This window comes from Littorina saxatilis, linkage group LG16 (genome assembly GCF_037325665.1).
Source record: "Littorina saxatilis isolate snail1 linkage group LG16, US_GU_Lsax_2.0, whole genome shotgun sequence".
NCBI lineage: Eukaryota > Metazoa > Mollusca > Gastropoda > Littorinimorpha > Littorinidae > Littorina > Littorina saxatilis.
This window is the reverse complement of record NC_090260.1, coordinates 14,336,828-14,354,753: the sequence shown is the minus strand read 5'-3', so window position 1 is coordinate 14,354,753 and position 17,926 is coordinate 14,336,828. Positions and strand designations below refer to the sequence as shown.

General features: G+C 43.0%; 2 protein-coding genes and 2 long non-coding RNA genes across 5 annotated transcripts in view; 3 read left to right on the top strand and 1 right to left on the bottom strand.

Moving 5' to 3' along the window:
• The window catches only part of LOC138950463 (uncharacterized), a 189,350-nt gene that overhangs the window by 48,246 nt on the left and 123,178 nt on the right, over positions 1-17,926 (top strand). The gene's annotated exons all lie outside the window — the stretch shown is intronic.
• The window catches only part of LOC138950467 (uncharacterized), a 68,189-nt gene that overhangs the window by 41,036 nt on the left and 9,227 nt on the right, over positions 1-17,926 (top strand). The gene's annotated exons all lie outside the window — the stretch shown is intronic.
• LOC138950464 (uncharacterized) overlaps positions 1-17,926 on the top strand; it is a 49,779-nt gene that overhangs the window by 27,981 nt on the left and 3,872 nt on the right. The window contains exons 12-18 of one of the 2 annotated variants that reach the window (XM_070322196.1): positions 915-1,178; positions 1,574-1,621; positions 3,660-3,823; positions 11,304-11,502; positions 12,964-13,083; positions 15,664-15,818; positions 16,994-17,101. In XM_070322196.1, coding sequence (XP_070178297.1) covers positions 915-1,178; positions 1,574-1,621; positions 3,660-3,823; positions 11,304-11,502; positions 12,964-13,083; positions 15,664-15,818; positions 16,994-17,101 — 1,058 coding nt within the window. Of the gene's footprint in view, positions 1-914; positions 1,179-1,573; positions 1,622-3,659; positions 3,824-11,303; positions 11,503-12,963; positions 13,084-15,485; positions 15,605-15,663; positions 15,819-16,993; positions 17,102-17,926 lie in introns of those variants that run through there. The other variant, XM_070322197.1, reaches the window with a different exon arrangement.
• Positions 6,966-10,637, bottom strand: LOC138950468 (uncharacterized). Its single transcript, XR_011450670.1, has 3 exons — positions 10,257-10,637; positions 8,554-8,768; positions 6,966-7,345 (listed from the first exon to the last, which is right to left on the bottom strand). It is a non-coding gene; the product is annotated as an uncharacterized lncRNA (long non-coding RNA).

Genomic DNA, 17,926 nt, shown 5'->3' with positions numbered 1-17,926 from the left:
CATGGGTTGTACATCAATACTTCAGAGGGGAAGTGGGGTATTTAGTGTGGAGTTACGAGATAAGAAAGTCGGCCATTTTTGCCAATATGCTTTTGGATATTGGCAAAAATGGCCGACTTCCGTAGCATCATGCTTTGATGATCGGAAGAGTCCATCCAATCACAGCCCCCGAATTCCCCCACGTGTCCATCAGAATAGCTATACATATGTATTAAAGAAACACATCATTGCACCCACAGACAATGACAGTCATGTATTTCGTCCTAATTGCTTAGTGGCAGAAATTGCCTCACTTTGTAGATAACAAAAATGTATATAAGTAAGTTTGCATTTCCTGATTCGTCTCTGTTTGTCTCGCTGTAATTTTACCGTGGGGTTCGTCATGAAGACTCAACCAAAGGTTGCACAGTCCACCCTCTCTTCCTCTCTGTGTCTGTTTGTGTATTCTATGTGTGTGTTTTTGTCTTAATGTATGCGTCAGTGTGTCTGTCTCTTTGTTTATCTATCTACACTCGACATGCCCTCACGAGCAACTGCCCAAAGCGACCCCCTGCCCTCACGAGCAACTGCCCAAAGCGACCCTGTCCTCACGAGCAACTGCCCAAAGCGACCCCCAGCCCTCACGAGCAACTGCCCAAAGCGACCCCCTGCCCTCACGAGCAACTGCCCAAAGCGACCCCCTGCCCATAACGACCACTTCGAGAGATCCCAGACGAGGTTTTGTTTCATATAATTCAACATTCGATAGGCGGTTTATAGGACGGGCCATAGAGAATAGCCTACTCGTATATGATCGTATCTGCCTTAAACCTCTCGACAAATATTTGATGAGGAAAAGGATGTCTGAGACAAGGGGGGGGGGGGGGGGGGGGGGTAGTTCTTTTAATTGACCAATCACTATTTATCTCTTTCAGACTTCCCGCCCCAGAACATCTCACTCAAGAGCCTCACAGCGGACAGCTGCACCATCACGTGGTCTTTCCGGCCATCTTGTTTCCACCGCACTGGATTGTGGGTGCTGGTGAACGGCGAGACGGACAAGAGGGCGGTGCACGAAGACGCCACGGAGTTCGCCATCACGGGATTGGAACCCGCCACCCAATACCAGATCTTCATGGTTACTGACTACGGGGACCTGAAAATTCAGAGCGACAAGACAGCTTTCAAGTTCACCACAGGTAGGTAGTGATAGAGATAGGTATAAAACTGATCCACCCAGTACTAGATATACATAGTCAATGACTACGGGGAGCTGAAGATTCAGGAGTGACAAGACGGCTTTCAAGTTCACCACAGGTAGAGTGAACGAGATTTGTAAAACTGATGGGACAAAGGAGTGATACATCTCTATTTAGGTATGCTACAGGTAGGTACAGTTATAGAAATAGGTACCATATCTACATTGTCACAGACTACGAGTAACTCAAGATTCAGAGTGACAAAACTGATTTCAAATCCTTTGTAAAGCCGTGACAGATTGGTACTGATACACTGGGTCGTTAACATAAGAAACAATGAGCGTGTACGTACCTGTCAGTTTATATCATTAAATGTCTGGTTGATTCATTTACAGCGGAGCAGCAGGCCTTGACGGCAGGAGCTATCGCTGGAATTGTCATCGGTAAGGACTTGAAACACACACACACACACACACACACACGGAATTGTCATCGGTAAGGACACACACACACACACACACACACACACACACACACACACACACACACACACACACACACACACACACACACACACACACACACACACACACACACACACACACACACACACACACACACACACACAATGACATTCGCTGATGACCAATACATCTTTTTATTTTTCTTGTCGGCAGTTTTTGCAACAGAAAGTGTGCAAGTTAACTTTGCCGTAATAACACTGTGCGTTCTCACACAGTGAGAAGGGAAACAACCTCTGTAATGCCATTCGACAAACATGAGCTGATTGCCTCCCTTGTTACTCTGGCTGGTTGTTCGACTTGAATGTTACAATTATTTTCCCTGATTTGTATTATTCACCAGAGTTATCATGAAATTCTTAGTAATGAGCAATACTAGGCAGGCCAAGGGGATAACGTTAAAGAACGTTTGCGTGTCAGTTTTTATTTATAGCCAGGTTGGTAACAAAACAAGTGATGTGGGGGAGAGAGTGTATGTGTGCGAGAGAGTGTCTGTGTGAGAGAGAGTGTGTCTGTGTGAGAGAGAGAGTGTGTGTGTGAGTGCGTTGTGGTGATCATTTGTGTGTTTTTAGAACTTTTGAAAGTTGTATTGTACTTTTGCATCATATTCAACATCCTATGCAATGAATGTTAATATTCATTAAAACATCAAGTGTTTTCATACAAAAAAAGAAAAAGAAAAAAAAAGTGATGTTCATAATTATGTGAACAATCCAAGTAGAGAATGGTTTTGAGTTTAGGGTTCAACGTGGATTATCAGATTAAAAGCTACTCAGGTTATTTGTTTGATTTCGGGCTTTGAATTAGGGTTCCCAAGGACAACGATTGTTGACAGTCACTCTCAAAGATGAAATCAATGTCGATAATTACCAAAACGACTCATGGTCAATTTGCAACTAAGCTGTGCAATCGCAAATTGCACAACGACAACTCTTAAAAAGACTAAAAAGAAAAGGAACATGCTACAAAGTGAATGACATCACACTTACGACAGTAGCTCTCTGCATTTTTAAACTAGAAGAAAAGGACGCACACTTTACGTTTGACGTCACATACACCCATGATGTCAATGCTCAAACTTTGACGTCACATACAACCATGATGTCAATGCTCAAACTTTGACGTCACATACACCCATGATGTCAATGCTCAAAATTTGACGTCACATACAACCATGATGTCAATGCTCAAACTTTGACGTCACATACACCCATGATGTCAATGCTCAAACGTTGACGTCACATACACCCATGATGTCAATGCGCAAACTTTGACGTCACATACAACTGTGATGTCGATGCTCAAACTTTGACGTCACATACAACCATGATGTCAATGCTCAAACTTTGACGTCACATACAACCATGATGTCAATGCTCAAACTTTGACGTCACATACAACCACGATGTCAATGCTCAAACTTTGACGTCACATACAACCATGATGTCAATGCTCAAACTTCTGACGCGCTTTTTGGGCCCTGAATTGCATTCTTAAAACTAGGTTCACAAACTAGGTTCAAAAACATGGCTCCTTGTCAATGGTTGTGTGTACTTTTACACTACCAAAGAGGTGACTTGTTGCTCCACCAGCTTTTTTTGTCGGAGAGCATGTAATCTTCTGTTACACATGTATCCACCTCGGTCAATAAAGATGAAGCAGAAAAAGATGTGCTCATCTCGGACATGCAAAAAAGCTTGTCTGAAAACAAGCCAGCACACCCCTAATATTGTTTACCACCTTCCAATATTTACATCCACACGGTGTGAGCGTTCGTATTCAGCGAAATGTTTGGTAATATGATGTTATCATGATAATTCTATTCGTTAGTGCATACATTTTAATGATTATACTGTCTCCGTGTTCCTTTTGACATGTTAATAATGCACCACCAACAGATTTGAGATGATCAGGTTAATTTGATTTGAATTGTTTTTATTTGATTCCCTGGTGATTGCAGGTTTCATCATCATCGCCCTGCTGATCTTGATGATCGTCATCTTCTGCCTGTGGAAGCGCGGGGTCATCTTCCAGAAGGAGGGCACGCCGGTCAACAAACAGCTGCACCGTGTGTCACGTGCTATTAACACCGTCAGACAGACAGTCAGGAGAGACGGCTTCACGGTAGGGTGATGTCCTGCGTTCCCCTGATACCTTCAATAACCCGCCCCTCCCTCCCCTCCCTCCCTACCCCATGCCAGTGCTTATCTCTTCATTCTCCTTTGAATATAAGGCTCCGTTCCGACCCCCCCCCCCTCTCTCTCTCTCTCTCTCTCTCTCTCTCTCTCGCTGTCTCTGTCTCTGTCTCTCTCTCTCTCTCTCTCTTTCTGTCTGCCTCTCGCTGTCTCTCTCTCTCATTTTCTCTCTCTCTCTCTCTCTCTCTCTCTCTCTCTCTCTCTCTCTCTCTCTTAATAACATGCACACTTTCTTCCACACTCTCTTTCTCCCTCTCTCTGTCTCCCCTCTCTCTCTCTCCCTATCTTTCTCTCTCTCTCTCTCTCTCTCTCTCTCTCTCTCTCTCTCTCTCTCTTAATAACATGCACACTTTTTTCCACCCTCTCTTTCTCCCCCTCTCTATCTCCCCCCCCCTCTCTCTCTCTCTCTCTCTCTCTCTCTCTCTCTCTCTCTCTCTCTCTCTCTCTCTCTCTCTCTCTCTCTTAATAAGATGTATACTTTCTTCCACCCTCTCTCTCTTCCTCCCTCTGTCTCCCCCCGTTCTCTCTCTCTCTCTCATTTGTTCTCCCTCGATATCCCCCAGAGAGCCTTCCAGGTACCTATACCAAGTAATTTCCCACCGCTGATACGACAATTGTGACCCTCCACCACGGAATGAGTCGCACGCCACCTTTGCATGATTTTATATTTTTACATTTTCTTGAAGAGTTGGTTATGCTCTATGCAGGGATCACGTTTACGCACGATTTTTGCGTATTTGACGCATTTTAAAAGTCGCTGACGCGTTTTTTTCGCCGCGCCGCGTAAGCCATACGCAAAAATATTGTAACTTTTTCTTGTCTCTACGCAGCGCTTTTGCTCTGACTTAAAGGAAAAGTCCAAGGTTTTGAAGTATGTCCAAAAACTTCAAAATCGAATGCCGAATGTTACAAACATCTCAGGAAAAATATCAAAAAAATTGAAAAAAAATTGTTGTTGTTGTGGTAGAAGATTTAATGTTGCTGGGCTAACCGAGACAAGTCGCCTGGGGTCAAGTAGTGGTCACGTGATTTTCGGTGCACTGTGACGTCGGTGCACTGTGACGTCACCATGTTTATTTTGATTGTGCCAGGGTGTTTTTATAAGCTTACGAAAAAATTTTCACTGTGATTAGAATGCCTCGAAGCTGTGCAGTCACAAACTGCACACATTCGGAAATATCAACAGGCGTGTCATTTCACATGAGTTTCCAAGTAAAAACTCAAGTCTGCTGTGTAAATGGGAGAGATTTATGAAGCAAAAGTGTGAACATTATAAAGTGACAGACATCTGCAGTGACCATTTTCTGGACACTGACTTCAACAACTTACAGTACAGGTTGGGGTTTCAACCTAAACGAATTTTGTCTCCTTTGGCAGTGCCTTCCGTTCAAAGCAGGTTGAAGGTGAGTGTACTTGATTCCAAAGTTAGTAGATGCTTTTGTTTTGACCATGCATCCACAAAGATATTGTTTTGATGAAAATTGGTGCAGAGTAGTGTGTCTGGGTCCGGCAGCTACTGCTGGATTACAAAGATGATGTATTGACCGCGAAGCGCCACATGCAAACGTTACATAACAGCGGAGCTGATGGTCCGGTTGACCGTATCTCGTTTTACCTTACTAGTGATGTAGCCGCCGTTCGGTTAACTGTGACGGTAGCCGAAGCGTTGTATCGTTTGACCGTATTGGAGAGTGTCGTTTGACCGTATGCTAGTTTTACCTGATCGTGCGTGTGTATGCGTGCGCAGTTGCCAAACAAATTGAGTGTGTGTGTGTGTGTGTGTGTGTGTTGGGTGGGGGGGGAGGGGTGGGGGATAAGGATGTTTGTTTCACGTGACTTACAAAAAACCGGTTGTGTGCGTGTACACCAATGGTATGTAAAGATCGCGGCAGTTTTCTGTGAGTCAAGTCATTGTGTGTGTGTGTGTGTGTGTGTGTGTGTGTGTGTATGTGTATGTGTGTGTGTGTGTGTGTGTGTGTGTGTGTGTGTGTGTGTGTGTGTGTGTAGGCTACAATGATCGGCATGCACAAATGAAAAACAACCAAAAGTTAGTAAATACGGTCAAACGGCACTTCGATTCCGTTCCACTGAATGAATAATGGACATACGGTCAAACGAGATACGATCAACCGGCTGTACACCAGCTGAGCTGCGGAAAATGGGGGCAAGGCAGAAACAAGAGTGGGTGGGGGTGTCAAAGGGAGGGTGGAGGGTGGTGGAGGGCGTGGCAGACTAATAGTAAAAGCTTGTCATTCAGTTTTGTGGACACATTACACTATATACGTATGTTTGAAATAATCGCAAACTTCTAATATGAACTTATGACATTAATAGCGTTCGCTAGAATTGTAATTTAATATTTATAAAAGATCTACGAGATAAGTTTTTGAAAGTTAGAAACCTAGCTGCTACTGAAGAAGAGAATTGTAAGAATCGTACACGTGATTTTTCTGCATTGACTGAGACATGCAGAACCAGGTTATTTGTTACAACTCAAGCATGAATGCATACGACTTTCAGCGTGTGTCGCAATTGTCAATGTACTGTATAGATCAGAACAAGCACACTTTCAAATTATTATAATACTATTTTTTTTCTTTTCTTCGTTTACTTCCAGAGGCGAAGGGAACGTTCACCTGCACCCCCGGCCACTGACGAGAACAGAATACCGATAGTCACCACTCCACCCTCCCCACTCCATGAGCAAAACACGACAGGTGACAAGCGCTGCTGTTTTTGTCACTGCCATGTGAAACCGGCACTTAGTGAGACCAACGGGCCACCACCAGTCATAACAACATTTGCCTGTGTGCAAACAGTCAGCCCTCGGCAATTTGACAGGTGTAGGTAAATAAATGCTGTCTAGTTTTAAAAGTCAATGTTAATAATAGTATTTTGTTCTTGTTTGGTTATGTTTGTTCCATAGGAGTTGGGCCAGAACTACAGTAAACTGCGTAATGAACCAGAAACTAATTTTGATAATTTTGAATACACACACACACACACACACACACACACTTTGCACACACACACACCGTGCACACACTCACATGCATTTCACCACAAACACTTATTTCTTGAGTCAAATTCAACGATTTAATTTGTATTTCTATTTGCGGGGCACAGGCTATGCTGACCGGCTCACGGAGTATCTGATGCGGGAGTACAGTAACAGCCCCAGGAACCTGGAACTAAGTTTGTGGGATCATGTGGACCATGTACCAGACCACCTGGCATCCCAGTACCATCGTCCCACCATGCAGGAAGCTGTTCAACACAGGGTCACACGATTCCCTCCAGCTGGGGGAGTTTGAACCCCACTCTTCCTCCGTCTGGGAAAATGTCCCTGATCGTTTTCACGGCACAAACTGGTAGAGGCACCCTGATGCTTTTGCCGAGAAACCCCCTACACCATCGCACCAGCTGCTTGTAGGCGACATATCTGTATTTCCTGCGAAAGCAAGAAAGAAACAAGTGGCGTAAAGCAATCCCAGAATAACATTGAACGCACTGCATTTTTGTCACAAATATACATAATATATAGGCAAATATTTAAAATCTATATATCAATAACCCGTAGCAAGAAAATAGATTACAATTTCATACGAAAAACGTATAGAAAGCGTGTGGAGCGATTCCTTGAAAATGATTGCTGAGATCTTCATGAAACTTTGCATCTAAAACCTTCCAGAAGATGTCTTCCTTTTTTCGATAAATGTCAGGCGGAAACCTCCTTTTCTTCATCCATAAATATAAAGATATGACATGTTCACTTTAGAAATTTGTGTTGGAATCCGTTATGTAGGTATACTGTATGCAGGCAGTTATCGGACTATGACGTGACCAATGTCCGCCAAGTTCCATTACTGTAGGCTTTCACCAACGATCGTCAGCTACACACCCATTCTAAGCAATGAGCTGAGGTACATTTGTGATGTCAAAACTTAAGAAAAATGAACAAGCTCTAATCATACTGATAATTATGTGGATAGGGTGGATTAATGTACAGTGGAACCCCCCTTTTAAGACCCCCCAATTTAAGACTTCCTCCCTTTTAAGACCTTGCTTTTTGAGATTTTCTGTTCATAACCTCTGTAAATTTACCCATATTTTAAGACTCCCTCCTTTTTAAGACCCAATTTTCTCAGATTTATGAAGGTCTTAAAAGGGGGGTTCCACTGTATTCGTTAATTATTTGTCAGGGGAGTTACATTTTCGTTCGACATGTTTTTAATCGGAGTACACCTGTCGTGGGGAGTAACTTTCTCGTGCATGAGTAGAGTAACATATTCGTACGAATTTTTGACTCCGGAGTAAAAATCTCGTAGGATTAATATCGTGCTTCACCAGCAAGTAAAAAGTGTACTGAAGAATCCCACATCAATTAAATTGTATCTTGAAAAGTTTGTGGGTGGGTGTTCAGTCTTACAATAGGTTTTGTATTTATTTCACACAAATGTTACTGTTTCCCAGTTGCTGTTTATTTCCACTGTTGATGTTTATAATGAAGATTTAATTAGATTCGATGTATTTGTGTCTAGTTTACGTATCCGATCTGTTTATTTGTGTAATACAATGTACTATTTCACTCTCTTGTCAGTGTAAGAATATGCAAATATATCCGAATGATAATCTTCTGATTTGTGTTGTGTTACATACTCATGCAGATCGAAGTGTAGACGCCCGTAGTCCTGCTTGTACGCATAGTATGCGGTCTCCAGGCAGTAGATGTCCAGGCACACGGTACTGAAGCCAGGATGTGCTGTGATGCAGCCTACCTGCTCTTCCAGGCCTTCTACCTGATTTGTCTGACGTCGTGGCAACACACACACTCAACAGAAGTTGGCATCTGACAGCAATGTCCGCACTGACACCTGAAACAGTAGACCACTCTGTAATCATAACAGCATGCCCCGTTCACATAGGAGACACACACAAAAAACGGGGGATTCTTATGTATGCACAAAACTTACCACGATTTACAGAAACAACACGAACAGTACCATTAGTCGCGGTTTCACAATGCATGCAGTGTTAGTACCCTTCGAGTGAATCTAACTGGGTCGCTTTTTAACACTGACCACACATCGTGACTGACCTGGCCACTGTGAAACAGAAACAATGTCCTGTCTCCTCCAGGTATTTGAAAATACTCCCGCACTGTCTTTTGAACAGTGTCCCATGTTGCGAAACAAAACAAACCAAACATCAATCAAAAGAAGGGAACTGCTGTGTATGCATTTTTGGATATTTCTGAGAAAGCTTCTTTTGTTAAAACGACTAGCGGTATCACTCCATCACACGCTAAACGATCACATTCACAGAATTCGATTTCAGCCCTTCTGTTGGAGCCTGGGGAACATAGCCACTACACAATGGTCGCCTCACCACGGGTATCGCGCACACGCACACACACACACACACACACACACACACACCCACACCCACTAATCTTTGTTCATCACTGAATTATTTATTTTCAGATCTACGATAGATCTTCCGAGTTTTTCTGTTGAAATCGGGCACACGCCATTATGCCCAACCCCCCTCCCCCCCCCCCCCACACACACACATCCTATTCAAGATTGTTTTGAAGAGTTCTTCAAAAGCATACCGCTTCACTCAAGATTAAATTCTGCACTGATTTAAAAACAAACCCACACGCTTTGTCTGCATCATTCACAGCAATCCTTGGTATCGTCCCAGAATTGCCTTTTGTTCATTTTCAATGCCTACTCGAAATGTCCTTCTACCTTTGAAAAAACTATTTCCCAACCTCCCTACTATCCAAACAACATCTCTGGCACGATTTCCTTCCTAAAATAAATACCCAAAATCACCACTTTTAGACCATAACTCATGTCCGTCCGTCGTTTTACAAATCGTATCATGGCAGATCTAAAATACATAAAAAGGTTGCAGGGGCAATATTCCTGAGATAGATCTCTGAATGTTGAAATCACCGCCCTTTTACTGTTTTGTGGTTCCATGCATTACCTAAAACGAAACACTGTGTCTTACTGTCACGAATGAAACTATCATCAACATCAATGTCATTCTGTACGAGAAAATATCAGTATCAACATGTTTTGTTGTGTAAACGGAAAAAAACCGTGCTTGGAATTCCCAGAGGGGAAAGAGATCGTCAAGTGTAGGCAACACTGCAGATACATTTATTCTGAACTGTACAGTCCGAAGTAAAATATGCAAGTGGTAAGAAAACAAGACGCTTGAAAATCTAAGCTTAGCATAATCCTGACATGCTAACATACCAACAGAAGCACAACAACTGATAAGTGGAAAACGCACATGACTTTTGATCTAGCATGCAGAAGATGGCGACAACAAAAGTAATCACATACCAGTCAGTATTGCCGATTCTGCTGGCTCTGTTAGGAGCAGCGTCTTGCGGCCTTCTTTCCTCGTCTTTCTTCCTTGGTTCAAACTGGTAATAAGGAAGAACGATAGGATGGCTCAAACGTGGTCCGTCGTATCTTCCTCGCTGCTGTAAATACTGTGAGTGGCCATACTTGTTCGAGCAGTGTGTGACGTAGTAAACACGTGTGCAAAAGGTCATGAGCCAAGACTGCGCGCGCGGTGGAACAATTCGGAACAGCAAAAAAAGGTTTCAAAGTATACTTTTGGGGCTTCTGTGTTCATTTTTACACATACAATTGTGGTTAATGAATTAAGAGTGTCAACGTATCAAAAGTGACCCTAAACCTTGGACTTTTCCTTTAATAATCACCCGATCCTGAAACTGACTATAGGGCTCGAGAAGTGACGACACACATGAAATCTGCGCGTCAAAACTAAAGTCCGTTTCTTTTTGCATCGAAGTATCGCAAACGAACGTAACGAGGGTATTACCAGATAATGTCTTGTCGGATAATGAAACAGACATTAGCTGCTCTCCCATCTCGCGCTTCCAAAAGGCGGAAAGTGTGTCTAGTCGTATTAGAGCAGGAAACAAACTCGCAAGGCCCGAAGGTTGGAGACAGCAGGGGTGTTATTCGACAGGCGTGCGCGGAGTTCGACAGGAAAACTCGCCGTATTTAGGTAAGGAGTGTCTTTAAGTCTTTCGTGCGTGTTTTGTTTGTGTCTGTACGTGTTTTCGTAGTACGCAAAAATATTGGTCCGTGACGCGTTTTTTTCGTTTCGTTGCGTATGACTTACGCGTTTTTTAAAAAGCTAGCGCGATCCCTGTCTATCCAGTGGTGAAAACCGTTTTAGAAACGAGCCAACACTTTTTGAGTTATAAGCCTGTGACTAAGGTGATCCTCACACCGATACCTTACACCCCCCGGACGTATGATAGGCTTAGAGCAGAACCGCGCGATGTGACATCCGACTCATTCCCTTGTGGAGGGTCACAATTAGCATGAGCCATTGTGTTTCACATTCCACAGAACAACGCCTACAAAGCAGAAGAGGATGACATCTACATGTATGGAGCCATGGCGTTCAAAACACGACAGCCGTGGCAACTGGACGACAGCAGTCTGACTCTCATGGATCACGTGGGAGAGGGCAAGTTTGCCACAATCTACAAGGCGTCATGGAGACACGATGGCAAGCAGGACATTGTGGCTGCCAAGATGCTCAAAGGTGAGAGAGAGAGCGAGAGAGAGATCTTAAATGCCTTGTCTTACAACCTATTCTTACTACATCTAAAAAAACAAGTCGCGTAAGGCGAAATCGAACTCACGGAATAAAACTAAACACGCTGCATTTTTCACCAAGACAATACAGCTTCGTCAATACCCCGCACGTGAAAAAACGCAGTGAAATTGACAAGCCAGTCAGTATAGCGTAGTAGCGGTTGCGTTTAGAAGGATAGCGCGCTTATGTGTATCTCTATATTTGTTAACTTTCTGAGCTTGTTTTTAATCCAAACATGTCATATCTATATGTTTTTGGAATAAGGAATTGACAAGGAATGAGATGAAATTGTTTTTAAATCGATTCAGTAAATTTAATTTTAATAATGATTTTAATATTTTTAATTTTATCCGAATATAACATATTTATATGTTTTGTGAATCAGAAAATGATGAAAAATAAGATGACATTTTTAGATCGTTTTATTAAATATAATTGTAATTACAATTTTCAGATTTTTAATGATCAAACTCATTAATGAACTGTTAAGCCTCCAAGCTGAAATGCAATACCAAAGCCCGGCCTTTCTTGATGATTCTTTGACCAAAATTTCAATCCATTTGCTTGACAAAATAAAGCCGTGACAGTGCCGCCTCCACTTTTACAAAAAGCCGGATATGACGTCATCAGAGACATTTATCGAAAAAAAAACCCACAGAAAACGTGTGGGGATATCATACCCAGAAACTTTCATGTGAAGTTTCATGAAGATCGGTCCGATAGTTTTCCCTGAATCGCTCTACACATACACACACACACACACACACAGAAACACACACAGAAACACACACACATACCTAAAGTGTGGATGGTTACCTAAGAGGCGGCACTGGGTGTAGTGCCTTTCTAGTGCACTTGCACTACAACAGCACTGGGTGCAGTACTCGCTCCGGCATCGAAGAATTTTGCACTAAAAAATGCACAAAATTTGACCTATTTCGTCGCCTATAGAGGACGGAAAGAATGTCATTTTGAACATTGTTATGACATTCTTTCCGTCAAAAAAGTCAATTTAACGGTGTTAAATGAAGCGACCATCCACACAATTAGGTTGCCATCCAGAGTTTAGGTTGCCATCCACGTGTGGATGGTTGCCTTATGGTGATTTAGGCAACCAAACCTGTGGAAACATGGGTACACACACACACACACACACACACACACACACACACACACACACACACACACACACACACAGCACACAGACACACACACACACACACACACACACACACACACACACACACACCACGACCCTCGTCTCGATTCCCCCTCTATGTTAAAACATTTAGTCAAAACTTGACTAAATGTAAAAAAGAGATAGAAAGACAATCTGTATTTCTTGATTGTGATTTATGATTCTGAGTGTGATTGTGACCGTGACTGCTATGGTAACCTGTGTGACAGCGGGCTTCACGGAGGACGACGCCATGAAGATGATGGCCAAGATCAACTTCTCCGCCACCCAGCTAGAGGATCACGACAACGTCGTCAGGTTCATCGGGGCCGTCACCGACAACCAGGGGTGTGAGTACACAGGAGCTAACTGTCTCGTTGATCTAGGTACCACGTTATCTCGGTAAGAGTGTTTAGCTGCTCAATGGATGTCTGCCTCACTATCAGCTCATTGTATTTGTGACCCTCCACCACGGAATGAGTCGCATGTCACCTTTTCATGATTTTCATATTTTTACATTTTCTTAAAGAGATTTGTATTCTCTATCCAGTGGTGAAAACCGTGTTAGAAAAAAGTGAACGCTTTTCGAGTGATAAGCCTGTGACTATGGTGACCCTCACACTGTTACTAGACACCCCCCGGACTTGTATTATGCCTAGCGCAGAACCGCGTGAAGTGACATGCGACTCATTTCGTGGTGGAGGGTCACATTTGATAGTAAACGCTTACGTGTATGTTTGCCATTGTGAACCACGTGTGTTAGTTCAATGGACGGTGTCCGAAAACAGCTGTGTGGATATTCAATGTGTTATGAAAGAGTTGTTTCTCTTAAAAACATTGGGGCAAGCTTTTCCACGTGAAATTATAGGCAATCACTAGCAAGTGTCGTGTCTCCAGGCGTCGATGGGAACCAAGTGTAGTGACACGCCCCACGCGGATATATAAAACGTCTTTAGGGCCATGTATGTTGTTGTTGTTGTTGTTGTAGGTGTTGTAGGTGTTGTTGTTGTTGGTGTTGTTGTTGTTGTTCTTCTTCTTGATGTTGTTCTTGTTGTTTTATCCTAAGAATGAACGTAGTTTGTGTATTCCAATGCGCGTATTCTCTCATATGTCAGATGACTAGTTAGTTACAAAATAAAAAGCAGCTTTCAACACTATCATTTGTTTTATATGTTCTATTCAAGATAGAAGACATTCAAAATAACAGAAATCACGCAGTAAATCAGATGCGGATATGTAGCTTATACTGTCTGCCATCATGGGTAATATAATCTCAGAACGCCTTGAGAGTAAGCATCCACGGATTTGGTGCATGTCAATCGAGAAACCAATGACCTTGGGCAAAGCCTGGAACACCGCAGGCTAGGAATGCTTTGAGATATGTATGTTTACATTTCGTCAAAAACCAACGGGATATAGTCTAGAACGCATTATAGGCCATGACTATGACGGCTTACTAGCGCCAAAACTAAAAATGAGTAATTAACCCGTGAAAGTTACTATTTTTCACGAGAAAATTACAATTATGACGTAAAAATTACTAATTTTCACGTGTTAATTACTCATTTTTACGTGTTAATAACTAATTTTCAAGTGTTAATGTCTAATTTTCAGTTTTGGCTTGCTTCCTGACGGCTTACTTGTGCCAAAACTAAAAATTAGAAATTTTCACGCGTTAATTACTAATTTTCATGTGCCTCGTGACTGTGGGGGCTCAATGCGCATGCGCGACTGTTACACCGGCCAGAGCGAAACATCCTTCGATTCGAAACTTTTCTGGTCCATAGTTCTTTAATCCGATGCAAATTAACAATGAGAGCTGAGCGCATGTGTAGATAACCGTGACATACAACTGTCTGTCCGACAACTTGTTGAATAACGAATTCTATCGAAAGATATTTGTGAAAGTGTGTGAGTCTCGACCGAAGAGATCCGTCTGCTAGTTTTCGGACCTTTAGCACATGGGCTGGCCGGCCGCCATTTTTCCTCTCTCGGTTCGAACATTTTCGGATCAATTGTCCTTCACTAATACACTACAAAGTAAATTTATGAGTGTGGTAGTGGAAACAAATATGAGGTACGGCTGTCTGCCCGACAACTTGTCGAATAAGGAATTTTATTGAAAGATATCTGTGAAAGTGTGAGACCACAGCCGATCAAAAGTCCGTCTGCTATGAACAGCTTCGATTCGAAAGTTTTCGGGGTCGATTATTCTTTTCTAAGATACCCAAAACAACGTTAAGGAAAGCGCTATTGCAGAAAACTGTGACATGCATCTTCCCGTCGGATAACTTGCTCAATAAGGCCTTCTATTAAAAGATATTTCAGAAATAGTGTGAGAGTGATGTTTGCCGGACGTTGAAGCCTCTCAGTGCGGACTCTTAAAGTCCGACTACTGTGACCGAAAACGAGGCAAAAATGAAAATTAGTAATTAACACTGTTAATTACTAATTTTCACGTGAAAATGGTAACCCTAGGTTTTGGCACTAGTAAGCCGTCATACTATGACTTTGCCCGGTATCATTGCAATAGATTCTTGGCAGAATAAAGACATACATGTGTTAAGAATTGTGTGGCCTGCGGTTTTCAAGACCCTATGCCCTTGTTCAATCGAATCTTGATAACACAAATACTTCCATCTCCCAAGACCACCGTATTCATGTCCCCAGGGTGCTAGTGATGGAGTACTGTGAAATGGGACAGACTGACAGACACATGTATAACTCAAGGCATTGTTACCCTTGTCCCCAGGGGGCCCGGTGCTAGTGATGGAGTACTGTGAGATGGGACAGACTGACAGACACATGTATAACTCAAGGCATTGTTACCCATGTCCCCAGGGGGCCCGGTGCTAGTGATGGAGTACTGTGAGATGGGACAGACTGACAAACACATGTATAACTCAAGGCATTGTTACCCATGTCCCCAGGGGGTCCGGTGCTAGTGATGGAGTATTGCGAGATGGGACAGATGGACAAGTGGCTGGCCGCCAGGAGGAGTCAAGTGACAGAGCAGATCATGGAGAACCTCTTCCGCTTCGCTGTGGGCATCGCTAAGGGCATGGAGTACCTGGCTTCCAAGAAGGTAAGCAGCTGTTTTTGTTCTTGTTGTTGTTGGTGGTGTTGTTGTTGGTGGTGTTGTTGTTGTTGTTGTTGTTATTGGTGGTGGTGGTGTGGCGGTTGTATTTTCTTCTTCTTCCTTTTTGGCTCACGTAAGTGTAGCCTATGCGATGCTAACTTTTGTCTGTCTGTGCGTGCGTGCGTGCGTGCGTGCGTATGTATGTATGTATGTCTGTGGTAGAAACTTTAACATTTGACTGAACACCGAAATACTACTTTTACCTGGTTATTATTCAAGCAACAGCTTCAAAACATTGAAGCAATGATCAACATTTCGTCGGCACGTATGTAGTTAAAGTGTGTATCCAAAGAAAACGGGTGGTGGGGGGGTAAAAACAGGTGACTGGTTTGTGTCGTGTGTGGTATGTAGACCAGGTCAGGGGTCAAGGTTAGGTCAGATCGCGTGAAGGATTGTGGTATAGATACAGTTATCACCGAGCTGCAGTTCGCCGATTCGGAGAAGACGATTTCACATTGTTCGGTTTCGTAGCTCCAGAAAAATAGATAAAGAAGATACCAAAGGAGATTTCTTACAGGTTAATCTGCACAGCGTGTTTCCAGTGTCTGCGCGAGGAAGCGCTGTCGAAAGCGCAGTGTCGATCTGGCCATCTGGCAGTCGTGTCCCCGTACTGAGGAGGCTACGGACAGACAGATCTAGATCTAGTGTCTCGCACTCTTGCACCGTGTCACCTATGCTTACTGTGTGTCAGTGTGTATGTGTGACGGAGTGATTGAGTTTGTGTTACTGTTTGTCGATTTCTTACGTGAGCCTTGAAGACTTCGCCTCTTGTTTTACTTCTTCTTCTTCTTCTTCTTCTTCTTCTTCTTCTTCTTCTTCTTCTTCTTCTTCTTCGTTGACATGACGGTGTTGTTGTTGTTGCTGTTGTTGTTGATGGTGGTGTTGTAGTTGTTGTCGATGCTTTTGTTGTTAATTTGTATTTGTTGGTGGTCGCGGTGGTGTCAGTAATGGAGGTGAGTTTGGTGTATCTTTTTGTTCCTCCTATTTTCCATTCTCATTAAGAATATGTTCTGAATTCTTGATTTGCTTCACACCACCCAGATCATAACCCAGCGGCTGCATAATTATCGTCATCATCATCATAATTATCTCTCAGCCTGGAATGTCTAAACTGTAACCAGGTGACTCACAGCCGTCTGGCCGCTCGGAACATCCTGCTGACCTTCACCTTGGACCCCAAGGTCGCCGGGTTCGGACCTCAGCATAAACAGGGAGACGAGGAAAAGGCGGTGAGTAAACTATGCCAGGGAGAGACGAGGGAAAGAAGGTTTGGGATTGAGAGAAGGGGTGAGAGCGAAAGAGAGAGGATAGTGGCAGGAAGAGGAGGTGAGAGAGAGTTGGGAGAGAGAGAGAGGAAGCGGGGAGAGAAATGGGGAGAGAGAGGAGGGAGAGAGGGGGAAAGAGGAGGGGGCAGAGAGGGGGGGTAAGAGAGAGTGAAGGAGGTGGGAGATAGGGGGTTAGAGAGAGAGAGAGGAGGAGGAGGAAAAGGAGAAAGGGGGTTGGGGAGATAATGGAGAAGGAGAAGGAGAACTCGAACTCGAAAACTTTATTACCGAGGGATGATAGCATTAGGTCCATATGGTCCTTTCTTACAGCTAGTCCCTACTATAATACACACATGAAACAAAGAACAAATATGAAGAATTTATATAAAAAAAAAATTAAAAAAATAAAAAGTATAACAAAATAAAAATTAAAAATTCAAAAGTGTGCTTGTTAATGGAAGCATACTATACACTTTCTCTTTTACACATCCTCACACACACTCGCACAAAGTGTACACCGACTTAGTCGTTAGAGAGGTGCTTTCGGAGCTGTCTTTTAAAAGAAGATAATGACAGACATGACTTGATATTTACAGGTAGTGAATTCCAAAGGAACGCACCAGAATAAGAAAAACTAGTTTTAAACAAATCGATGCGGGGCCTTGACAAGGCAAGGTTATTTCGAGTGTTTGAATAATATGACGGAGATGAATTGAAGAGTTTTATAAGATATGTTGGGGCGTCCTTATAGACGACTTTAGCAACGAGACAGCAAGGGATATATTAAAA